This window comes from Pygocentrus nattereri, chromosome 16, assembly GCF_015220715.1.
Source record: "Pygocentrus nattereri isolate fPygNat1 chromosome 16, fPygNat1.pri, whole genome shotgun sequence".
In the NCBI taxonomy this organism is placed as follows: Eukaryota; Metazoa; Chordata; class Actinopteri; order Characiformes; family Serrasalmidae; genus Pygocentrus; species Pygocentrus nattereri.
Window position 1 is genome coordinate 28,533,245 of NC_051226.1, and position 20,560 is coordinate 28,553,804.

The 20,560-nt window shown below is 40.8% G+C and overlaps 2 protein-coding genes across 2 annotated transcripts; both read right to left on the reverse strand.

Moving 5' to 3' along the window:
- Nucleotides 1-8: 8 nt before the first annotated feature.
- Nucleotides 9-12,296, reverse strand: tcerg1b (transcription elongation regulator 1b (CA150)). The gene is made up of 20 exons (XM_017721249.2): nucleotides 12,250-12,296; nucleotides 10,149-10,377; nucleotides 9,775-9,927; nucleotides 9,250-9,535; nucleotides 8,591-8,848; nucleotides 8,031-8,231; nucleotides 7,783-7,889; nucleotides 7,603-7,691; nucleotides 7,300-7,460; nucleotides 6,975-7,056; nucleotides 6,009-6,144; nucleotides 4,673-4,762; nucleotides 4,432-4,550; nucleotides 3,663-3,813; nucleotides 3,018-3,182; nucleotides 2,639-2,821; nucleotides 1,414-1,593; nucleotides 1,114-1,197; nucleotides 928-1,028; nucleotides 9-698 (listed from the first exon to the last, which is right to left on the reverse strand). Exons 1-20 carry the CDS (start codon nucleotides 12,294-12,296, stop codon nucleotides 497-499), a joined length of 3,024 nt encoding a protein of 1,007 aa, XP_017576738.1. The 3' UTR covers nucleotides 9-496.
- Nucleotides 12,297-12,590: 294 nt separating this feature from the next.
- Nucleotides 12,591-17,665, reverse strand: LOC108441633 (transcription factor SOX-30-like). The gene is made up of 6 exons (XM_017721259.2): nucleotides 17,050-17,665; nucleotides 16,411-16,650; nucleotides 14,894-15,079; nucleotides 13,955-14,068; nucleotides 13,093-13,327; nucleotides 12,591-12,983 (listed from the first exon to the last, which is right to left on the reverse strand). The coding sequence occupies exons 1-6, from the start codon at nucleotides 17,609-17,611 to the stop codon at nucleotides 12,680-12,682; spliced, it is 1,641 nt and encodes a 546-aa protein (XP_017576748.1). The 5' UTR covers nucleotides 17,612-17,665; the 3' UTR covers nucleotides 12,591-12,679.
- Between the last annotated feature and the right edge of the window lie 2,895 nt (nucleotides 17,666-20,560).

Below are 20,560 nucleotides of genomic sequence, written 5' to 3' on the forward strand. Positions count from 1 at the left end.
AAGGCAACTTCAAAAAAGAGCAAAGCCTGAGGTTGCATTTATTTCCAGTCATTGTATACAGAAAGAGCAACACTTCAAAAGCAAACCACTTTAAGAAACATTAAACATCCATGCCCTGTTCCGCTGAGTGGTACAGGAGTACTTGAATAATTGCCACACTGGCCTGCACAGTCCCTGCTGTCATAGCAGCAGCCTACTTAAAAAAAGAAAAAGGAAAAAAAAACATTCTGGGTAAACAGGCGGCCAGCAGTACCAGTCATGACATATCTACAGATTCATTCACTTGAATTCATTTGACCCTACGTTATAGCCAAAGATCACAGACCAGCATTAACATATGGCCTTGCTCTAGCCAATAACCTCTTGACTAGCAGGCAATAGGTTTACATGGTTTGAATAAATACACAGATGTTCCAGGTAACCAAGGGTCATTAACACTATACTCTGCTAAATGCAGGGCAGACTCATGCTCAGTCCACAGGATGTCTGACAAAGCTCACTTTGTGGAGCGTCGGGTAGGTTCTGACGCTGTCGGGGGAGGTGGGGGTCCTCGACGGTCAAGATCCTCAATGTAGAACATGGTGAGTTTTCTGCGTTCTTCAGGGACGCATTCAAGGACCAGGTATCGTTTATCATTCTGTAAGATCTTCTCAATGTCCTTCAAGTGCTGGTCTGACTCCTGAATCAGCTTTCGGGATCTAAGTCAGAACATACATGGTGAAAATCTTGAATATTGTACTTCCTCACGGTGTTCTCTATTCAAAGTCCTTATACATGATGTTTCTATTGCCACCCTGGGATGTCATTTAGTATTAAAAGACCTGATTATTTCATCATAGATGTATTACACAGACAGGCAAGAAAAAATGTATCATCTTTTGTGTATATATTTAAAAAACAAGTTTCTAAAATTATACATTCCCTTACCTGTATGTGATGAACTTTGTCTCTTTTAGAAGAGTTCTGAAATCGGCTTTGGCAGTGATGTATTTGTCCTTTATGTAGTCCTCAAATTCCCGCTGTCTTTTCTATGAAAAGAAAGGCTCAGGAGATTAACATGACCCTGTAACAGGAAGACGCCATTCACACTATGGATATTAGCCAAGCTCTTACCCGATCGCTGCTGGAGAACTTGATGCAGCGAGGATCATCTTTAATGATCTTCTTCACCTCCTTCCATGTGGTGGTCAGTGTGATCTGGAAGAGATGATTATGGGCTCATGAGTAACAGAAGACAACACTTTCATTTACCAATATGTACTTGAGCACCACCTTGAGGTCAAAAGGTAGATAGGTGCAGAGTACACAGAGAGGAAAAAGTGCCCAAAGCAGGCAAGAAATACTTTTAAATCAATGAATATGATATGTTAAAAATATGCATATACAGCTCTAGCCAGTGGCAGTATCTCTCACCATGGTGGTCTCATCCAGCAACTGCCTGAACTGCTCTTTTTTCCTTTTAGTGAGCGCTTCAACATGCTCCTCGAACAATTTCTCTTTCTCATGTCGTTCCAACAGGGAAGCTGACTCCCAGCGATGATCTTTCCGTAGATTGCGCCTCGTATCTGACCAGGAGGCATCAGTCGATCTCACCTGTTCACAAGTATACATACACAAACAGTATTTGGATGAAAGATCAGCAAAGTACAGTGTGGTCACAGAGAATGCAAGGATAACACCACAAAAACATGTAGAGGGATTTACCTGGATTTCTGCATAAATGGCTCCAAAAGCACAAACTGTTCATCTAAGTCATAATTAGGGAGGCACCTACAGAGGTACTGTGGGCTGATGCTGACATACGATACTTTGTGTATTATAATGTTGAAATTGAGAATAAATCTACCTGGGTTGGCATTACAGAGACATGACAGTTTTAGAGAGCAGGAATGCAGTGTAAATGCAGTTAAATGAATAAAGTAGACATTTCAGCATATGAACCCAGCATCACCTAAACACTGCTGTTCTTTAGCACAGTAAGTAATATTTGAACATCTGAATCTGAATATCTTAAGTACAGCATGGAATATCTGAAATGTTAGTCAAATACCTGTCCAATGCTGATATTTGCTAAACATCTGCAGATAACAATATGATGCAGCTGTCAACATGCATTATGACACTTCCACTTCACTTATGTAACAAATTTTGCATTGCAATATCTGTACTGAACTCTCCAATCATGGACACTGATGAAAAAGTGTTAGAACCCTGATTCAGTAACTGGTTCAACCTTTAATACAATAAAGTCAACCACATTTATTTTGATTAGTATTAATAGGCAGCAAAGTTTTTGTTGCTCACACAAACACTATTTGTTCCCCACATTTGTCAACTTGTACACATCAATCATAAATACAAGTGATGCCTGCCTTCCATCAATGGCCTTGCTTGCTTCAAACATTCTCTTAGTAAAAACACTACAGTGCAAGATGTGCAATGTTGTGCAACTCTGCCTTTACTCGTTATAACTTTAGCTTGGGATCAGTTCATCTTTTGGGAGCCATTAGAGCAGAAATAATGAAAAATTACAAAAACCTTCACAAACTCCTTCGCAAAAGTGTGTTTACTGAAGAAAAGCTCAAGAAGATTAGCTTAAACTATTAACCACTGCCATGAATGAATCAATTTCACTGACCATATCAGACATAAGAGCTTTGAAGTTCTGGATGGCCTCTTCACGCTTGTGCTGCTCTCTCTCTCGGTCGATCTCCTTCGTCTGCTCAGATCGTGCTCTCTGCACCTCGCGCTCTCTCTCCCGCAGACTGGCCTCAATACGAGCCTGGCGCTCCAGCTCCTTCTCCTTCTCCGCATCGACATTCTGCAGAAGTCGAGGGAGAGCCAGATACAGCAAAAACATTTAGTCACATAAGACTTAAGAACAACCTGGATTCTATGAGGATAGTCAAATATTCTAATATCCATTAGCATAACTTAATTACTATACAAGACTCCATCTAACGAGAGGCCTTCGGATTAACCGGACAGCATATTTAGTAGGATTGTGTTGCTCTTACTTTAGCCTGCTTTTCCACATACTGTCTGTAGAGCTCCTCTCTAGCTGCAGAGCTCTCCACAGCTTTGTAGCGCTGATCTGTCTCCAACTTGTCTTTCACTTTGCTCCAGCGCTGCTGTATGTCCACATGGTGGTCCGATAACAAATCGAAGAAATCCTGCTTCACCTATGCATGGCCAGAGAGCATGGTCAGAAGTGTTGTTCTGCATTCTAGTCTTAAGAGAAACTGTAAAGCTCTCAATCCTGCTGATAACAGCGCTACAGTAATTACGATTAGGAATAAATGCTAATGTGGACATTTTTCACCACAGTGGAATTAAGCATGTGGACTTGCAATTTTTTAATATGCTTGTTCTGTATTAGAGTGAGACAAGTTTTCAGCTGGCACACTCGTTTTTAAATGCTTTAAAATTATGGCAGAAAAGTGTACTACACACTTAAGTTAGTGGTGAGAGGAAGATGTGTTCTGAGACACATGGATGTATTCTATTCCGATTGAGCCATTTACTCAAATTATTAAGAGATAGATTATTATGCTGCAAGTCAATGTGGCTTGTGACAGTCTTGCAAACTTGAACTGTAGGAACTAAATATCTGAGCATCCCTAGCTTCGATTCTTCATCTTGAAAGGATAGTTAGCATTCACCTTTTCTCCTTTGGTTTTTGAATCTTCTTTGTCTTTCTTCCGGAGGGCAGTCATGAACTCCGTGAACATAGCCTCTCTGTCTTTCATTTTGTCAATGGCCTTGAAACGAGGGTCCCTTGCATGCTTTGAGGCAAACTCACTGAATGTGGTCCTAGAAAACAAGATGGAGTTTAGAGCATCTAAACATGAAGACGGACAACATATTTATCACTGTCAAACAGAAGCATGTGTGCAGGAACACACAAAGCTAATCCAGTATCTACCATTTGCAGATATTTATCCTTTAAAAAGTTTCACATGCATTCAAGTCCATGCAAGAATGTGCAAGTCTGTTATAACTGGGTTGATTCCAACAACTGAAAAATACTAAGAACAACTTCAAACAATCTGACGATGTAAATTTGAATCCATATCAATTTACAGTCAGGTCTATGACTTTGCTAATTTGCAAAGGGAGTGTAAATGATAGTAAATTCCAGTGGTCAGTAGTAAACCATAAAACATTCAATCTTGAGCACAATGACCAAAAAACAATTTGAAATTCAGAGAATCTCAGTAGTTTTAGAACACTACTTGATAAAAATAGCAATTTTGTGCAAAGCATTAAGAAAGTATGTCTTTACTGGAATTCTGTGAAGTGGCTTTGTGATATCAGTTGCAAAAAACGCTATACAAATAAATCTGATTTGATTACCGTGTAGTCTAACACAAACAAATATCTCAAAGCATGAGCCAACAGCGGCACATACAGCAAACACCAGTGACAAACCTAAGGTTAAGTTTGGCATCTTCCATCATTCTCCTAAAGTCATCTTTAGCCTGCATGAGTTTGTTCTTCTTCTCTTTCCTTTCCTCTTCAGCACGCGTCTTCACATACTGATCAAAAACCTGCATAGGCAGATGGAAACTCACTTTTCAGACAACCCAGAACTAAAGATTCCAGTTTAGCTCTATGATTAACACTATTTCAACAAGTCTGCCTTTAATTGTTTGTGAAAAGTCTCTGCTACCTGCTTCCTCTCTTTGGGGTTGAGCAGTAGATATCTTGGATCAAATACGATCTTGTGCAACTCTTTGTCCCACGTGGAAAAGGCTGAAACCTGCCGGTAGACGGTGTGATCAAAGGTTAAGAATGGACCGCTACTTACATGGGGAAAAAAATAAAAATAAAAAAAATAAATTCTAACACCAAGGGAAAAATGGCACTACTGGAAAAAAACTGTTAGGCCACTTGTTATTGTATTGTAATGTTTCATGATATCAATAGAGAATTCATTACTTTTTTAGCTCTACTGAACTAAAGATTTTAAACTTTCAGACCAACTTCAAGAAAACAACCACAAAGTAAATTCCAGTGGTCAGTAGTAAACCATAAAAACATTCAATCTTGAGCACAATGATCAAAAAATGTAAGAGAATTTTACATTCAGAGAATCTCAGTAGTTTTAGAACACTACTTGATAAAAATAGCAATTTTGTGCAAAGCATTAAGAAAGTATTTCAAAAAGGTATTAAATACAATTCTTAGTAGTTTATCTTAGGGACACACAAAAACACTGGAACCATATTCATATGAAATCGCACTCAGTTCAGGCAATTTGTAGTGGCCATTCATCTTAAAATCTTTTAAATCTGGACAACTTTATCATTTCATAAAACGTAACAAAGGTAAAATACTTCTATCTACACGAGAACCGACTGATACACACAGCGGGTGGCAATATGACAAAGATATAATCACAATACTTCGAAGACATTTTCAGGATAAACAATGTGCATGGTATTTAGTATTTCTCATGCAAAGTTTAAAAAATTTTTTTTTTTAACTGGCCCGTAAAAGACGAGTACGCTGATGTTTACTGAATGTTTCACATACTGTGCTGAAGTCTAAATAAATATGCCTAATTATGCTCTTTTTAAAATAAAGTAATTGGTCATTATAGCACTATCCATAATATTACGAGGAAAGCATACTGTGACTAAATGTGGCAATTTATCACAATAACATCACATATGATCATATTGCACACCCCAACATATAAAGCTTCTGGTCCAGAATTTTAAGATCACAGCATCCCTAGTTAATTTCAAAACATTATTGTTTAAGGTATTACTGGGGGAAAGAAGAGCTGAGAAAAGAGACCGTCTTCAGGAGTTCATCAAAAAAATTCACTCAATTAAGACAATCAGAGTAAATAACACAGAGAGCACCAACAAGAGATATACAGGAGAGAGGACAGTAAGGAGAACAAACTGAAGATTGTACCTTGGTGGGCTTCCATTCAGATTTATGTGTCTAACATTACAGAGCTGGTTAGAGTATTGCGTTGGATTGAAGTGTTTTACCCCTCTCTCCAGCAGCATGTCCTTGAACTGATTGAGGCGGGCCTCCAGCGGTACCACCGCCCGATCCCGAGCCGCCTTCAGCTCGGCCTCCACGGCGGCCTCTTTTTCAGCATCAGCTTCCTTGACCTCCTCCTTTCTGTGAGGGGACAAACAAGTGTTGTGAGGTTCATAACCAAATAACAAAAAGGGAAATGTCTGGCCATTTTTTTGGTATTGTTTAGAGTAAATGTTTGGAAGGACTTGATTCTTTTGAGTTACTCTATTTTCGTTTTTAAAAAAAAGACTACCAAACAGAATGACCATTAGTAGCTGATGATAAATGTGTAGCATTTCAGAGCTTGCAAAGACCAGCACCACCCATCAACCCCTCCCCCACCCACTATCCTCACTACGGAATTGCAAATATTCAGAGCAAACAAGTAGAAAATGAGGTCTCAAGTGAGAATGTTTCGATTGTTTCACTGGGGTTTTCCTAATGCAGGCTAGAGAGAGTCAAACAAGGTGTATTACCTTGGAGGCCCATGTTGGCATCGCCAGAGCTTAGAAGCGTTCCCTGAAAAATAGTCCCCAGTGCAACACGACCACTGTTTGGGGTCAGGGAGAAGCAGGCTTGAAGGGCACTGATGGGAAACAGTGACTGATTTGACTTGGTAAACCTGGACAATATGGAGTCACCACTCATAACAGACCGAACTAAAGATCACCAAAGCTAAGACAGATGAGCATTGGGTGCATTCCGAAAAAAGAAACGTATGCCTCCGATTTCACGACATTATCAATTAAAGTCTATAGTTTATTATGGATATTCTTTGTACGTTTAAGAATTTATCCTCTTTTTATGAACTTAATGTATGATTTTCTTGTTCATGCTCTTAGTCTTTTCAACATACAGCAGAAGCTATGTGTTCTGCAGGGGTAGGAAACTGGCCCCCTGCTGTCACTGTTGACAAAAGCATTGGTACTTACTTCCTCTTCTTAGCCTTAGAAGGCTCATCCTCTGGTACTTCTTCTGTGGCTGCTTCAAGCTCCTCTTTGCCAATGCCTATGACTAAAACAGAATAGTTGTATCACTAAAAAATACAAACTTTTCAAACTTGTAACCTCTCTGTAAGATCTTCCTGTTTTATTTATCTCTGCAATCAATAAACACTAAACAAAACTGCATTTTTCATTTATTCACAATTTGTCAGACTTCCTCTGACAACTGAACAAACACCCAAAAAGTTACAAGTACTTGTTTGAAATATCTTGTTTACAAACCTGAAAAATGGTAAATTAAGATGATAAAAACCTGTTTTCTTGGTGTCATCTAGACCCCTCTTGTGTGGAGGTTCTTGGATGTATTTATCCACGTCCGCCCGGCCGACCAACTCATCTGGTCGATCCCACATGGACTGTCGTGTTGTGGGATTGTAGAAGAACACACGGTCATCCCCAGTCCATACCACACACCTTTATACATATACACACACACATAAAAAAACAAAACAAGAAAAAACATCTCAAATGAGTTGAAATTCTATCCATCTATCCATCTATCTATCTATAGCATCCCAATAGCATTCTAAGAAAAGTTTTTTTTAAAAAGGTTCACCAGGGGGTCCCAGGAATGGGGTTGGTAGCCACTGGTTTTGCCTTCTGGGCTGCTTTTTCCTCTTCAGTCATTTCTTCCTCCTTTGGTGCCTGAAAAGACAGAATAAGAAGGCCATGAATAGACCATGAGCTACAAATCTAAAACTGTGCCAAAATTTTCAAATGTATAGCCTACATTTACCTCTTTGGCCAGAATGGATGCTTCAACTTTCAGATCTACATCACCGATTTCCATAGCCTCACAGTCACTAGCAGACTGGGCATCTTTTCCCTTGTCCCCATTCTTATCTGCGTGGCCAAAATAAAAGGTATTAAATTAGAAAAATAAATCCTAAATGACCTTGTCAAGTGAATGTTGTTTTTGTCCTAAATGTTTTAGTTTTTCGTTTTTTGTTCTTTTCACAACAAATAACAAGCATACTAATGTACCTTTCTCCTTTAGCTCAGCAGGTTTGTCCCAGGTGGATTCTTGAGTGCGAATATTATAATAGTAGGTCTTGCCATCCACAGTTTTATACTCTGACCACTCCGGGAGCGGGAGGCCGCCAGCCAGAGCGGCCGGGGCAGCCGTGATGGCCAGTTGTGGGTGCATCATGGGTACTAAAGGAGGGGCCATGCCTGGCAACATGCCTTGAAAATCACATTCCATGTGTTACATCACATATGAATCACAAGTCATCTACGCTAGTGATGCCAACAGATTCAACATAATAAGCAGCTGATGTCCATGGGATCTTACGATCCATCAAAGACCATACGGATTTCACGGTTCTAAAAGCCAAAATAATCTGGGCAATGCTGCCATCTACTGATCATTAGACAGCATTTAAAATAAATAAATAAATAAATAAATAAACTAACTGTGAGAAATGTGTCAGAAGCATGTTAAGAATTGAAGTATTTTACAATTACAGTTCTATACAGCACTATTTCAGAGTGATCTGAAAGACATGAAACAACTGTTTGTAATAAAGTCCTGTTTAATGTACCTGGCAAGGGGATGTGCATGCCAGGTAGAGGCGCTCTGAATGGAGGCACCATGACTGGTGGAAAGGCTGGGATTGCAGCAGGCGGCTGGGCCACAGCATGAGGCAGGCCTGGTGGAAGGCTCTGGGGAAGTAATGGCACTGTATGCACAGCTGTAACTGTAGCTGTGACTGTCGGAACACTGACAACGGCAACAGGAGCTACACCCACGCTTGCAGGAGGAGTGGATGCCACTGGGGGCATCTCTGATACTACTGGAGCTGGAGAGAAGAAATGAAGAAGTCAATTAACTATTTCAGATAAAAGGTCCACATGTTACATACCACTGTGCTTATGTTTCTCTTTCAGGTTAACTTATGACATATGTACAAAAAAAAAAGAGCAATAACTAATTTTTATGAGAATTACCTCTGTTCTGGGCCTCAATCAAAAACCAGCCCAAACTTAAAACATCCCTAAACATGTTACATTTTACATCATTAATATTACATCAAACTTATTTAAAAGTGACTAAATAATTAATATTTTTCCAAGATACAGTTTCTCCTCTTGGAAATCCACTGTGAAACAAGACAACTGTAGTTGCATGTTAGGTTTTGAGAAGCTTCATTAGCCAGGCTCCAGCTGTTTAAGCAATTCTATAAAGAACCTCAGTACTCACAGGCCACAGGCTGGGACACAGTAGGGACAGGACTAGTGCTGGGTTTGGGGCTGGCACTGAGGGTGTGAGTGGGGGAGTCAGACTGGGTGGAGGCCAGGGAAGGTGCCACTGTGGCTGTCGTATTGGCTGCACTTGAGGCTGTGCTGTTGGTGGAGGTGGCTGCAGCGGCTGCTACAGTGCCTGCCTGAGTAGTCATCATAGGGTTGAGCTCAGACTGCTGGATAATCTTCACTCCTTCTGGTTTGGTCCAGGCTGATTCACGAGTTCTGGCGTTATAGTAGTAGACCTACGAAAAAGTACAGACTAAGGTGTGGGTAACTGGTTTTACAATGGTTTTACAATCTGGCCTGCAGATACAATTGTAACATATAATCATATTTTTGTTAAAAAAGGGGAAGGGAAACCCCCGCCTTAAAAGGAAAAAAATGTACATGTTTCATTTAATTGTATTACATGTTACAACACCCCTCAAATAGTGTTTTAGATGAACAAAACACAAAGGCAAAATCCAGTGCTCTTCAGTACCTTTCCCTCAGGGGTGGTGTTCTCCACCCATATCTCCTCAGTACTCAGGCTTCCAGGAGCCCCTGCTGCTGGCACAGGGGGCATTCCAGGTGGAAAGAGCATGCCAGGGGGGGGAGGCATGTTGGCTATGGGAGGTGGCATGAAGGGTGGCCTCTGAAGATGCAAAAGAAAACATGAGTCATGAATGAAACTAAAAATAATGAGTCAAAAGGATTCAAGAGTTTTGTCATCGTATGCACAGCAGAAACAGGCAGTTACACTGTACAATGAAATTCATACTTTGTGCACATTAGCACAAGCACCTTATCAATATTTTAAAATAAAACCTGATTTTTGCACAAAAGTAAGTCTTTAGGAGTTGTGCCCAACAATACCTGCAAATGTGGAGATCCAATTGGTGGGGGCATGGCACCAGGTGGTGGGATAGGTGGAATACTAGGATCAAAAGGTGGACGTCCAAAAGGAGGTCTTGGAGGTGGTGGCGGTCCCCTCATCATAGCGAATGGAGGTGGTGGGGGCCGTAGGAGTGGTGGAGGACCTCGCATCACTGTGGTGGGCGGAGGAGCTGGGCTACGAAAACGTAAGGCTTGCTGCAGCGCCATTCTGAAGCAAAAACGACACAGTCAATGACATGTTTAATACAAAGGCGTAAGTCTAGCCTGGACACTTCCTCATCGGTAATTACCTTCATGTTAATTTTTTCATGCACATGAAGTTCAAAACTGCATAGGAAAGACGATTACAACGCTTCATTGCACAGAATGTCGATTCAAAAGAAGGTGGTCTATAGTGTGTCTTTGTGAGGCGTAAAAAATGGCATTTGAGTGATTGAAAAGTGACTGTATAGTGATAATTTCTTGCTTGTGTGATATTTGCAGACTAAGTGCAGACTCTTTGCTTTAACAGCAGCAGGATCATAAAGCACCCTGACAAGACTGCAGCTGAACCCTCTCACCCTGGCACTCACTTTTCTTTGTTTGAAGATTCAGGACAGACAGCATAACCGAGCATGTTAACACAAACCAGTATTAAGCTTGAAAAACAAGCATAGGCCTGTGTATTGACAGACAAGAAAAAGATTAAACTGGACCACAGTGACGGAAAGCGTAGTGGAAAAAAAGGAACTGCCCTTTCTTTCCCTTTGGGATCAATCAAGTTCTCTCTCTCTTTATCCAAAGCATACCAATTCCTCTGTGAGACATGGTGGCACAGGTATGTGTGACTGCCAGTGGAATAATTTGGCTTAACGGATGACATGATTACCAACAGCAGTAGCAGGATGGATTCAGAAGTGGACGAACTGGAAGCAAATGTTCAACTACATACTTCCAAATTCAAAGGGACTACGCATGAAACGGTTGCGACTGTAACCTGGTTCACCCAGTACAGATGTAAACACTACTGAAATTAAGCTGATGTTTTCTACATTTCAGCCTTACAGTCATTAATGCATCGCTATCCGTTTAATTACAGACAGTATTGTATACAGCCACTGTTGAATTTTAAAACCCGGTTCTTCTTGTTGACTAAATAATGTTTGGACGTTTAACCAAGGGTTAAACATTAAGTTTTTCTTTGTTTTTACATCCGGTTTGTGAAACTGTTGAAAGTGATAACTACTTAACACTTCACATGATGGTATTTACCAGTTCACTGCCATACAGCAAATGAATGTGTTGACATGCGCTTGGTCACTTCATCACGCGGCTAAAGTAAATTACCACTCATTACAAGGCAGCTACAAGCTGTTTTTTATTACGTGCCTGGGTGGAACATGTTGGTGCAAACAATGCATATCAAGTTTTACATTAGTCTTGTTGAGGTCACTGAACAACTAGGCCTACCTCAAAAGTTAGTTAGTCTGTTACTCCATTTTGCTAACCACAAAGCTAACGTTAGCTAACACCGTTGAGAGAGCTACTAGCTGTAAAATGGAGAGTTAACTACGTTAGTTAGCTAGTTTAGATAACCTAGATAGCTAGCCAACTTTCAACTATATGAACCCAAAAAATAATCGCATAGCGCCCGGAAACCCTGAACACATTCCTAGATAATGTAGTTAGCTAGTTTAACACTTAAGCTCACCCAACGCCGACGTGAATTCACAGTATGAGCAGCTAACCCGCCACTAACTTAACCTATAGATCTGCAACAATTTAACTTATTACTTGTGTTCAAAAGCTCATAGTAGCTTCGCCATCTTCAACGTTAGGTCATCACAATATTTTCTGAAGAAAACGATCTAGGTAAAAACAGGTTTTAGAGTGAGACAGTGGGGCAGTGTTTGGCTAACGTTAGCTTGGTCGCTAGCCAACAGTAACCCCCTAGCTAGCATTAGCGTTCGTGGCGTTACGTAGCTTAGACAGGAAGCTGGTGAAAGGGGAAATGGTCCCGACGGGCTAGGTATTAAAAAGCCACTAACCGCGTGTCTACTGTACTTTTACGTGGATGTTTAAGTTAATTATATGGACTAACCTGTTGTCGCTAGATGCGGTGCTTTCTCCATCTACGTGCTCCGCCATTACTCCGAAAGTAAAAAGTCTAGCCGAATCGCCCTCTGCAGAGCCGCTGTGACAGTTTCCTCTCGCGTGATTGGCTAAATTGAACGTCCATCGGCTCCGTTTGGTAAGCTGATTGGACCAGCTATCCGCCAATCACGTAGAGCGTTCTTAGGGACTGAATCCTGAACCGAGTTGAGACCCCCACGGTGCTTCAGACAGAGGATTCAAGAGATTCGGAAGAGACTCGTGCATGTTGTCAGTGACTGTAAATTCAATACATTAAATCACAACTTAGGCCATTGTTAACATAAAAAATATTTATTCCAACAGAAACGCTTCAACAGGAACTAGTGTGACTGAGAACATGTGAACTGAACTGGCAGCATGGCATGGCAGCAGGTACACTAAAGCACTCTCAGGGTTCGAATTTCACCACCTTCGTCAACTTCAGAAATATTGTTCTTCTGCCTACCAAGAGAAATCTCTGGAGAAGGATGGTTGAATATGCTCTCCAAGGCACGTTTGTCCAGAGCTGGGACAGAATTTGGGAATTCTGCACTGGTGGAGGGACCTTGGCTGTGACTTTGCCTCCCAGAGTCAGCATGGATGGCATATTCGTGGTTTAAGGTAGAAAATAAGGCCTCATGCTTCCGCAAAAGGTTATCATAGTCTGTTATGCGACTACTGTATTCTGCATAAGGGAGGTTCCTATAGGGGAATTGAAACAGAATCCATTACTAGCATAACAAGCCTGGAAACTAATGAGCACTATTCTTTGGACAGACTGAATTACTTCATGAACAAAATATTAATTTACCCTGTTGGGAAGAACTGTGGCCCAGGCATGAACAAAGTTGGGGGGAAAGCACAAGGTGAGGCAAAAATGGTGTTACTGGAATGCAGCAGGGCTGGTGAGTACAGGTGGCCTATACCAGGCATCTGGTGGCCCCCAGAGCTCGATATCAGTACTCCTGGTCTTGGCATGTCCAAGGTTGAACTGTGATTTGGTTGTAGGTCAGGTCTCCTATGTGAGGTTACAGCCAACAGCTTACCTAAAATATGACATACGTCATATAAAGATATTAGAAGAAAGATTTTAATAAATACAAGTATGGGTTTTGTTTATTGATCAACAGGACAGACACATGCAGTTCAATTTAAAAACCTATGCAACTGAATATTGCCAAGTAATTAACAATCCATGTCTATAGTTGAAACAAGCATTTCCAAATATATTTGCAGAGAATAACAAGCAGCTTAATGAAGATCAGAATCTGGGCTACATTTTGGTGTGAACAGGATGTAGAGTAAGACAGGGCTGTACAGAAAGAGTTTAAGGATAAAAGTGACTTGGACACAATAACAAGCTTATTCACATGGTTTTAAGTGTGAAGATAAAGTAGCAGCTGGTCAGTGAATCACTGTCATATTCTGGCTATGTTGGGAGGAGCCACTTAACTAAATGACATCAATACCATTTAAATCATTTTCAATCACGTTAACTCAATATAGTTTGTGGCTATGGCTAAATCAGAACAGAAAGGTATGATTCTTTTTGTGACTGAGGCCTTAAATTTAGCACAAGTGGTATCATTCTTCTTATTTCAATTCTTTGACGTCTTCCAAAAAAATCTTCAGGTAATATCACTGTCAGTTGTGGTTACAGCTCACGTGCTTACCGTGAGAGAATGACTCGGAGGGAGAGGCCTGCAGGAATACTGGAGCTGCATTGGTAGCCTGGGACATACTAGGGGCTGTAATTCTAGTCATCATGGAGACTGGTGGATTTTGTCCTGCAAGATATTGTGTATAAGTGGGGGAAAAATCAAAAACTAAATGACGCTATTTAAATAGTTGAATGTAGACAACAGAATGTTTTACAAATGTAGTCAGTGCACAAACAGTAGTGCCAATCGTACCTCATTCATTTTGGCAGATGAATTAAATACTACATTTGGAAAACAACCTGCTCAACAAACGCGACCCTCCTAATAATAATATTACTTTAGCTTAACATGAACCTCAACCCCAAAAACGTAAATAATCTCCCGTAAACGTGTAGATGTCAAATCCTAGGTTCCTGGTGTCTAACATTAGACAGTGGCCTGATGTCTAAAGCTCTTCATTTTAGACTGAAGGCCACTGTAAGATCTTCATATACTTTATTCTGTCTACAGGTAAACTTTGTGTTGCTGTGTTCCCTTGTCTCACATACAACTGAGCATCTCAAAATAAAGTCCTTTAAAAATAATGTTACATTAATAAGGAATAGATTTCTTTAAGTTACAAATCCATGCAAGTAGCTTGAGCAGAAATGTAAAACCTCTTTAGAGAACGAGACATCAAAAACAAACAGTAGCTGCATTTTATTGTTGCGTCTTGCATTCAGGCTGTAAACAATAATGTAGCAGCTTCAGTGCCAATCTCAAGAGCTGTACAGTTTTGTATTTCATTTTTATGCCCTCTCTTTGCACTGCACATATAACTAATCTTAGGACAAAGTTAGGGCCAACTACAAAATGACAGACTATTACTGCCAGACTGAATCCATGGAGGAAAAAAAATGATGAGGATCGTGATTGATTTTACTGAACTACAGTGTAATATGTGGTCTGTACCTGGGAGCATTAGGCTGGTCTGCAGTTCTGAGCTCTTGCTGCTGGTGGACACGACAGTGGTAGGATTAGGGGCAGGACTCTGGGTCTGTGCTGGAACTGGGAGTGACCAGGACTGGGTGGTCACCACTGAAGTTCCCACTCCTGGGGTAAAACACTTCTTCCCTGTCCGTGGCTGATAAATCCAATCTACATGGATAACAAAAATACATCATCTAGGAATGAGAGTTACTGATTTCTGACATGATGATTGATGATTATAGAATTTCAGTTCTTAGTCAGATAATAACTTTGATATTATAAAGCACATAAAGCTTACTATTACAGAATAATACAGTACAATGGCTGTTTACCTAAAATAACTATAAAAGGCCCATTTTTCTTCTATTTTACATTTCCTTATTGTCTACATATGGGCCTTAGAATTAAACAGGTGTTTTTTTCTGGTCCTTTAAGACTAATATATGTAAATTACCAGTTTTTTGCTCATCATCTGTCATGCCTTATTCAAAAACATTTTTGCAGCCTTATTTCAGTATTTGGCATGTCCATTTTTGTTTTCCCATGATAAAGACCCTTTAACAATAGTGCTGGTAATAGATTTATGTATTTAAATTAAAATTGATAGTGGTATAAACTTCAATTACATGTGGTAAAATGATTTCAATATATATTCCTTTTAAATTAGTTCAATATATTGTAGCAAAAATACCAAACACTGATATTTTAACTGATATTTACATTTACATCCAGAACGACTTACAAGAAGTGCTTTGTCTATCTAGTATAGAAAGTATATTTGCTAGTTATCAATAGGTTAGAGAGAAAGCTAGTCCTGAGCTCAGATACTGCTAGAAACAAAAAGTCACTGTTGATACAGAGAGAAAAGGAACAGAGTTGAACACAGAACAGTGAAATATAATACAATACAATACAATACACTACAATACATAAGTGCAGTACAATACACTGCAATCAGTACTTAATTCAATGCTCATTTAAGTGTTGTATAAAGCGATGTGTCTTCAGTCTGCGTTTGAAGACAGCGAGAGACTCTGCTGTACGGACAGCCAGTGGGAGTTCGTTCCACCACTTGGGTGCCAGTACAGAGAACAGTCTTAATGCTTGTCTTCCATGCGCCTTAAAGGATGGCGGGTCAAGCCGAGCTGTACTCGAAGCTCGAAGGGCTCATGGTACAGTTCGATATTTCATCATTGCCATCAAGTAGGTCGTAGCTGGTTCAATTTTGGCTTTGTAGGTAAATCTGATTAGTGGAACTACAGGAGGCCAGTGAAGGGAGCACAGCAGTGGGGTGACGTGGCTGAACTTGGGGAGACTGAAGATGAGCCATGCTGCTGCATTCTGGATGAGTTTTTGTGACACGACATGTTCATACAATACTATACCATCCTACCCTAACTGCAAGACTGAACAAAAACCTTCAAAGACCTATTGGTTAAGGTATCCGAGTAATTTAAATTAATTTATCAATATAATTTGACAACACCAATCCTCCTTACCAGGAAACTCCTGCATGTGTCTGATTTTAAGTCGCTGGGCCTCCTCATAGTAGGGCATCTTCTGTTTATCAGTCAGCTTGCTCCACTCCAGCCCGAGCTGGACACTGATGTCTGCATTGCTGGCTTTGGGGTTGGCGATGGACAAGGCAGGGCGGTGTATCATTGCCCACAACATGAATGCATTCATGGGTCTCTTAACACAGCCTTTCTTGTCTTTGAACTGCTTTACGCTTCTATCACCTTGGGAGACAAATTGAATAGAAATAAGAAATTGAACATCAGCTTTTTTATAAAGCCAGATTTTCAGACCAGAGGAGGCCCGAAAATGTTATTTAGTTGGACTACAAACTAACTAAATTTTGTGGAACATGGTTGCATTTTACCCGACCCAGAAGGAGAAGCGGCTTAGAAAATGGTTGGATGGATGGATGGGTTGCACTTTACCCCACGACCCAGAAGGAGAGGCGGCTTAGAAAATGGTTGGATGGATGGATGGGTTGCATTTTACCCCACGACCCAGAAGGAGAAGCGGCTTAGAAAATGTGTGTGCGTGTGTTTGTGGTTGCATTTTAAATAAATGATCATTTTGACAAGAAAAAAAACCTATAACTAGGCCTACCATGACCTTGGCTTCCTTACCAACTCCTAACGGGGACTGAGTGAGGTTCACTCCTTCAGTGTTGACTTTGACCTTGCTAAGTAGTTGCGCTGGGGGGCGCTTAAACGGCAGTATAACATCGGATTGGACTGCATTAGAGAGGTCATCAATGTCATGACGCTGACGGTGCTGCATATCTTCCTGCGCTTTCAGTGAGAAAACACCGGTGATTTTTAGCGTGGAGTCGTCCTCTTCTTTAAATAACAGTACTGGGAGCGAAGCAGCAGGCGTAAGCGTAGGCTCTACCGACTGAATACCGTCGTTTTCAGGTGATGACTCGTTGGCCAATTTGTCGTTTTCACTATGTTCGGCCCTTTTTGCTGACGTTACGGCTGTGTTGGACCTTCCTGCGGTGCCGTTAACTCTGCTTAGCAACGGCTGTTTTTGTCCATCGTCGACTTTAGCAATGCGCGACCTCCCAAGCCAATCGGATTTCAAAATATCGATATCTTTCGTGGTGATTTTCGGCACAAATTCCCCGGCCTTTGTTCGTTCACCTCTCCCGAAAGTCAGCTGAGCCCTCCGTTTAGGATGTCTGTCCATTGTAGCGACAGAAAACCGTTTGTGATCTCAAACCAGGCCGTTATTTTTTTGACGATAAACAGTCGTGGAATTTTCAAGTTGCGCGCGCAGCTCTTGAGATTTCCAACCGTCGCGAGAAACCTAGTAATAAACCGAAAATACTTAAAACAGAACTGACCTTAAAACTAGTGTAAATTTAATTCCGAAAGATGTATTTATCGTTTTTTATATCGATATTGCAATATAAGGAGATTGTGATTTTCAAATCGCAATAGCTGCATTTTTAAAATAACGTTACAGCCTACATTTTCCGTTGAGAGGAAAATAAACTTAACTCAAAAAATATTTAAACCGCAGCTGCAAAAGTGCAATATTGCAAAAATGCATTATTTCCCCCAAGTCATTAAGCCCTATGTGAATGTGACTTGTAATATGCCAGTTTATTAAATACACGCGAATAGCAGGCCTCCCCTATGTGTAAAATGCTAAAACAGTTAAAAAGCTTTTTATTGCTCAGTTTGGAACAACAGTCTGACTGCTATTTAGCTTAATTGTTATTCATAATCTACTGGGATAGCCCCCCCGACCCTGAGGGAGAAGCGGCTCAGAAAATGGAAAGGGTGTGTGTGTGTGTGTGTGTGTGTTCGTTCGTTCGTTCGTTCGTTCATACTCGTATGGTTGGAGGTCTGGTTGGTGCTGACTTATACCTTTTATCTAAAAAAAATCATGGGGGCAGTTGCAGTGATTGGTTGAGCTGTGGATTAGATTTTTAACCTGAGTTTAAACCCGAGTCACGTAGGTTTTTAAACTGTGTCCTAGGAAACTGCAGTTTAGACCCAATTACAAATCATACATCTGACGCTAGATGTCGCTGTGTCTCAGGTTTAACGGATATTTGTCTAAATCTACCACAGACGTGCTTTTACCGAAGATTTTTGTATTTAGAGCTAGAGGCCCATATACCTTCCGTCATAATGTTTTGCGGATTTTAAGGTTTGTGTTAATAAAATGCTAAATTGCTTAAACACGCACTGAGGTACCTTACCTACTAGAGGAAGCATTAATCCAGCATCATTCCAGAGGGAAGCTGTAGCAGACAGGTATCTCATCACAGCAAACATCTAATTCTTCATATTTGTAATCCCAGTACTGAGACAGCACTTCATGTTAGGCCAGAAATGAAACGGGCTATCATTGTGTGCTGTAATAATAAATAAACTCTAGGAAGGCCATTTTAATGGTTCCATCTTTGTAAAAAAATATTTTTTTATATACATTTAAATATACAAGATGAAAATTCATAATGTTTGGGTGGCATTACAACCATTGAAATATATTGACTGACAAGCATTTATATAGCAAAATATCTCATTTTAATGCAGTGTTTTGTTTTAGTTTGGCTGGTCATGACTTGGTTGTGCAGCAGCAGATGAACTGTCGTTTCTGACTTCACATCTACAAGGTGGACTGACAAGGTAGGAATATCTAATAGAGTGGACAGTGAGTGGACACTCAACAGCACTGCTGTGTTTGATCCACCCCCACGTCAGTGCTACTGCAGTGCTGATAATGATCCACCACCCAAATAGCACCTGCTCTGTGAGGGCCTATGGGGGTCCTGACCCCTGAAGAACAGGGTAAAAGGGGGCTAACAATGTATGCAGAGAAACAGATGGACTACAGTCTGTAATTGTAGAACTACAAAGTGCCTCTATATAGTAAGTGGAGCTGATAACATGAACAATGAGCGTAGAAACAAGGTCATAATGTTATAAACCTAAATATGCCTAAAAACAGAAGAGCAAATGGCATAGAATAAAGTATAAATATATATATATACACACACATTATATATATATATACACATACATACACACACACACACACATTATATATATATATATACATACATACACATACATACATACATACATACATACACACACTATATATATACATACATACACACACACTTATATACACACATACACACACACACACAGCTCAAAAAAATAAAGGGAACACTCAAATAACACATCCTAGATCTGAATGAATGAAATATTCTCATTGAATACTTTGTTCTGTACAAAGTTGAATGTGCTGACAACAAAATCACACAAAAATCATCAATGGAAATCAAATTTATTAACCAATGGAGGCCTGGATTTGGAGTCACACACAAAATTAAAATGGAAAAACACATGACAGGCTGATCCAACTTTGATGTGATGTCCTTAAAACAAGTCAAAATGAGGCTCAGTATTGTGTGTGGCCTCCATGTGCCTGTATGACCTCACTACAATGTTTGGGCATGCTCCTGATGAGGTGGCGGATGGTCTCCTGAGGGATCTTCTCCCAGACCTGGACTAAAGCATCCGCCAACTCCTGGACAGTCTGTGGTGCAACGTGGCATTGGTTGATGGAGCGAGACATGATGTCCCAGATGTGCTCAATCGGATTCAGGTCTGGGGAATGGGCGGGCCAGTCCAAAGCTTCAATGCCTTCATCTTGCAGGAACTGCTGACACACTCCAGCCACATGAGGTCTAGCATTGTCCTGCATTAGGAGGAACCCAGGGCCAACCGCACCAGCATATGGTCTCACAAGGGGTCTGAGGATCTCATCTCGGTACCTAGTGGTACCTAATGGCAGTCAGGCTACCTCTGGTGAGGACATGGAGGGCTGTGTGGCCCTCCAAAGAAATGCCACCCCACACCATTACTGATCCACTGCCAAACCGGTCATGCTGAAGGATGTTGCAGGCAGCAGATCGCTCTCCATGGCGTCTCCAGACTCGGTCACGTCTGTCACGTGCTCAGTGTGAACCTGCTTTCATCTCTGAAGAGCACAGGGCGCCAGTGGCGAATTTGCCAATCCTGGTGTTCTTGCCAATCTGGTGTTCACGCTCGTGCCAAGCGTCCTGCACGGTGTTGGGCTGTGAGCACAACCCCCATCTGTGGATGTCGGGCC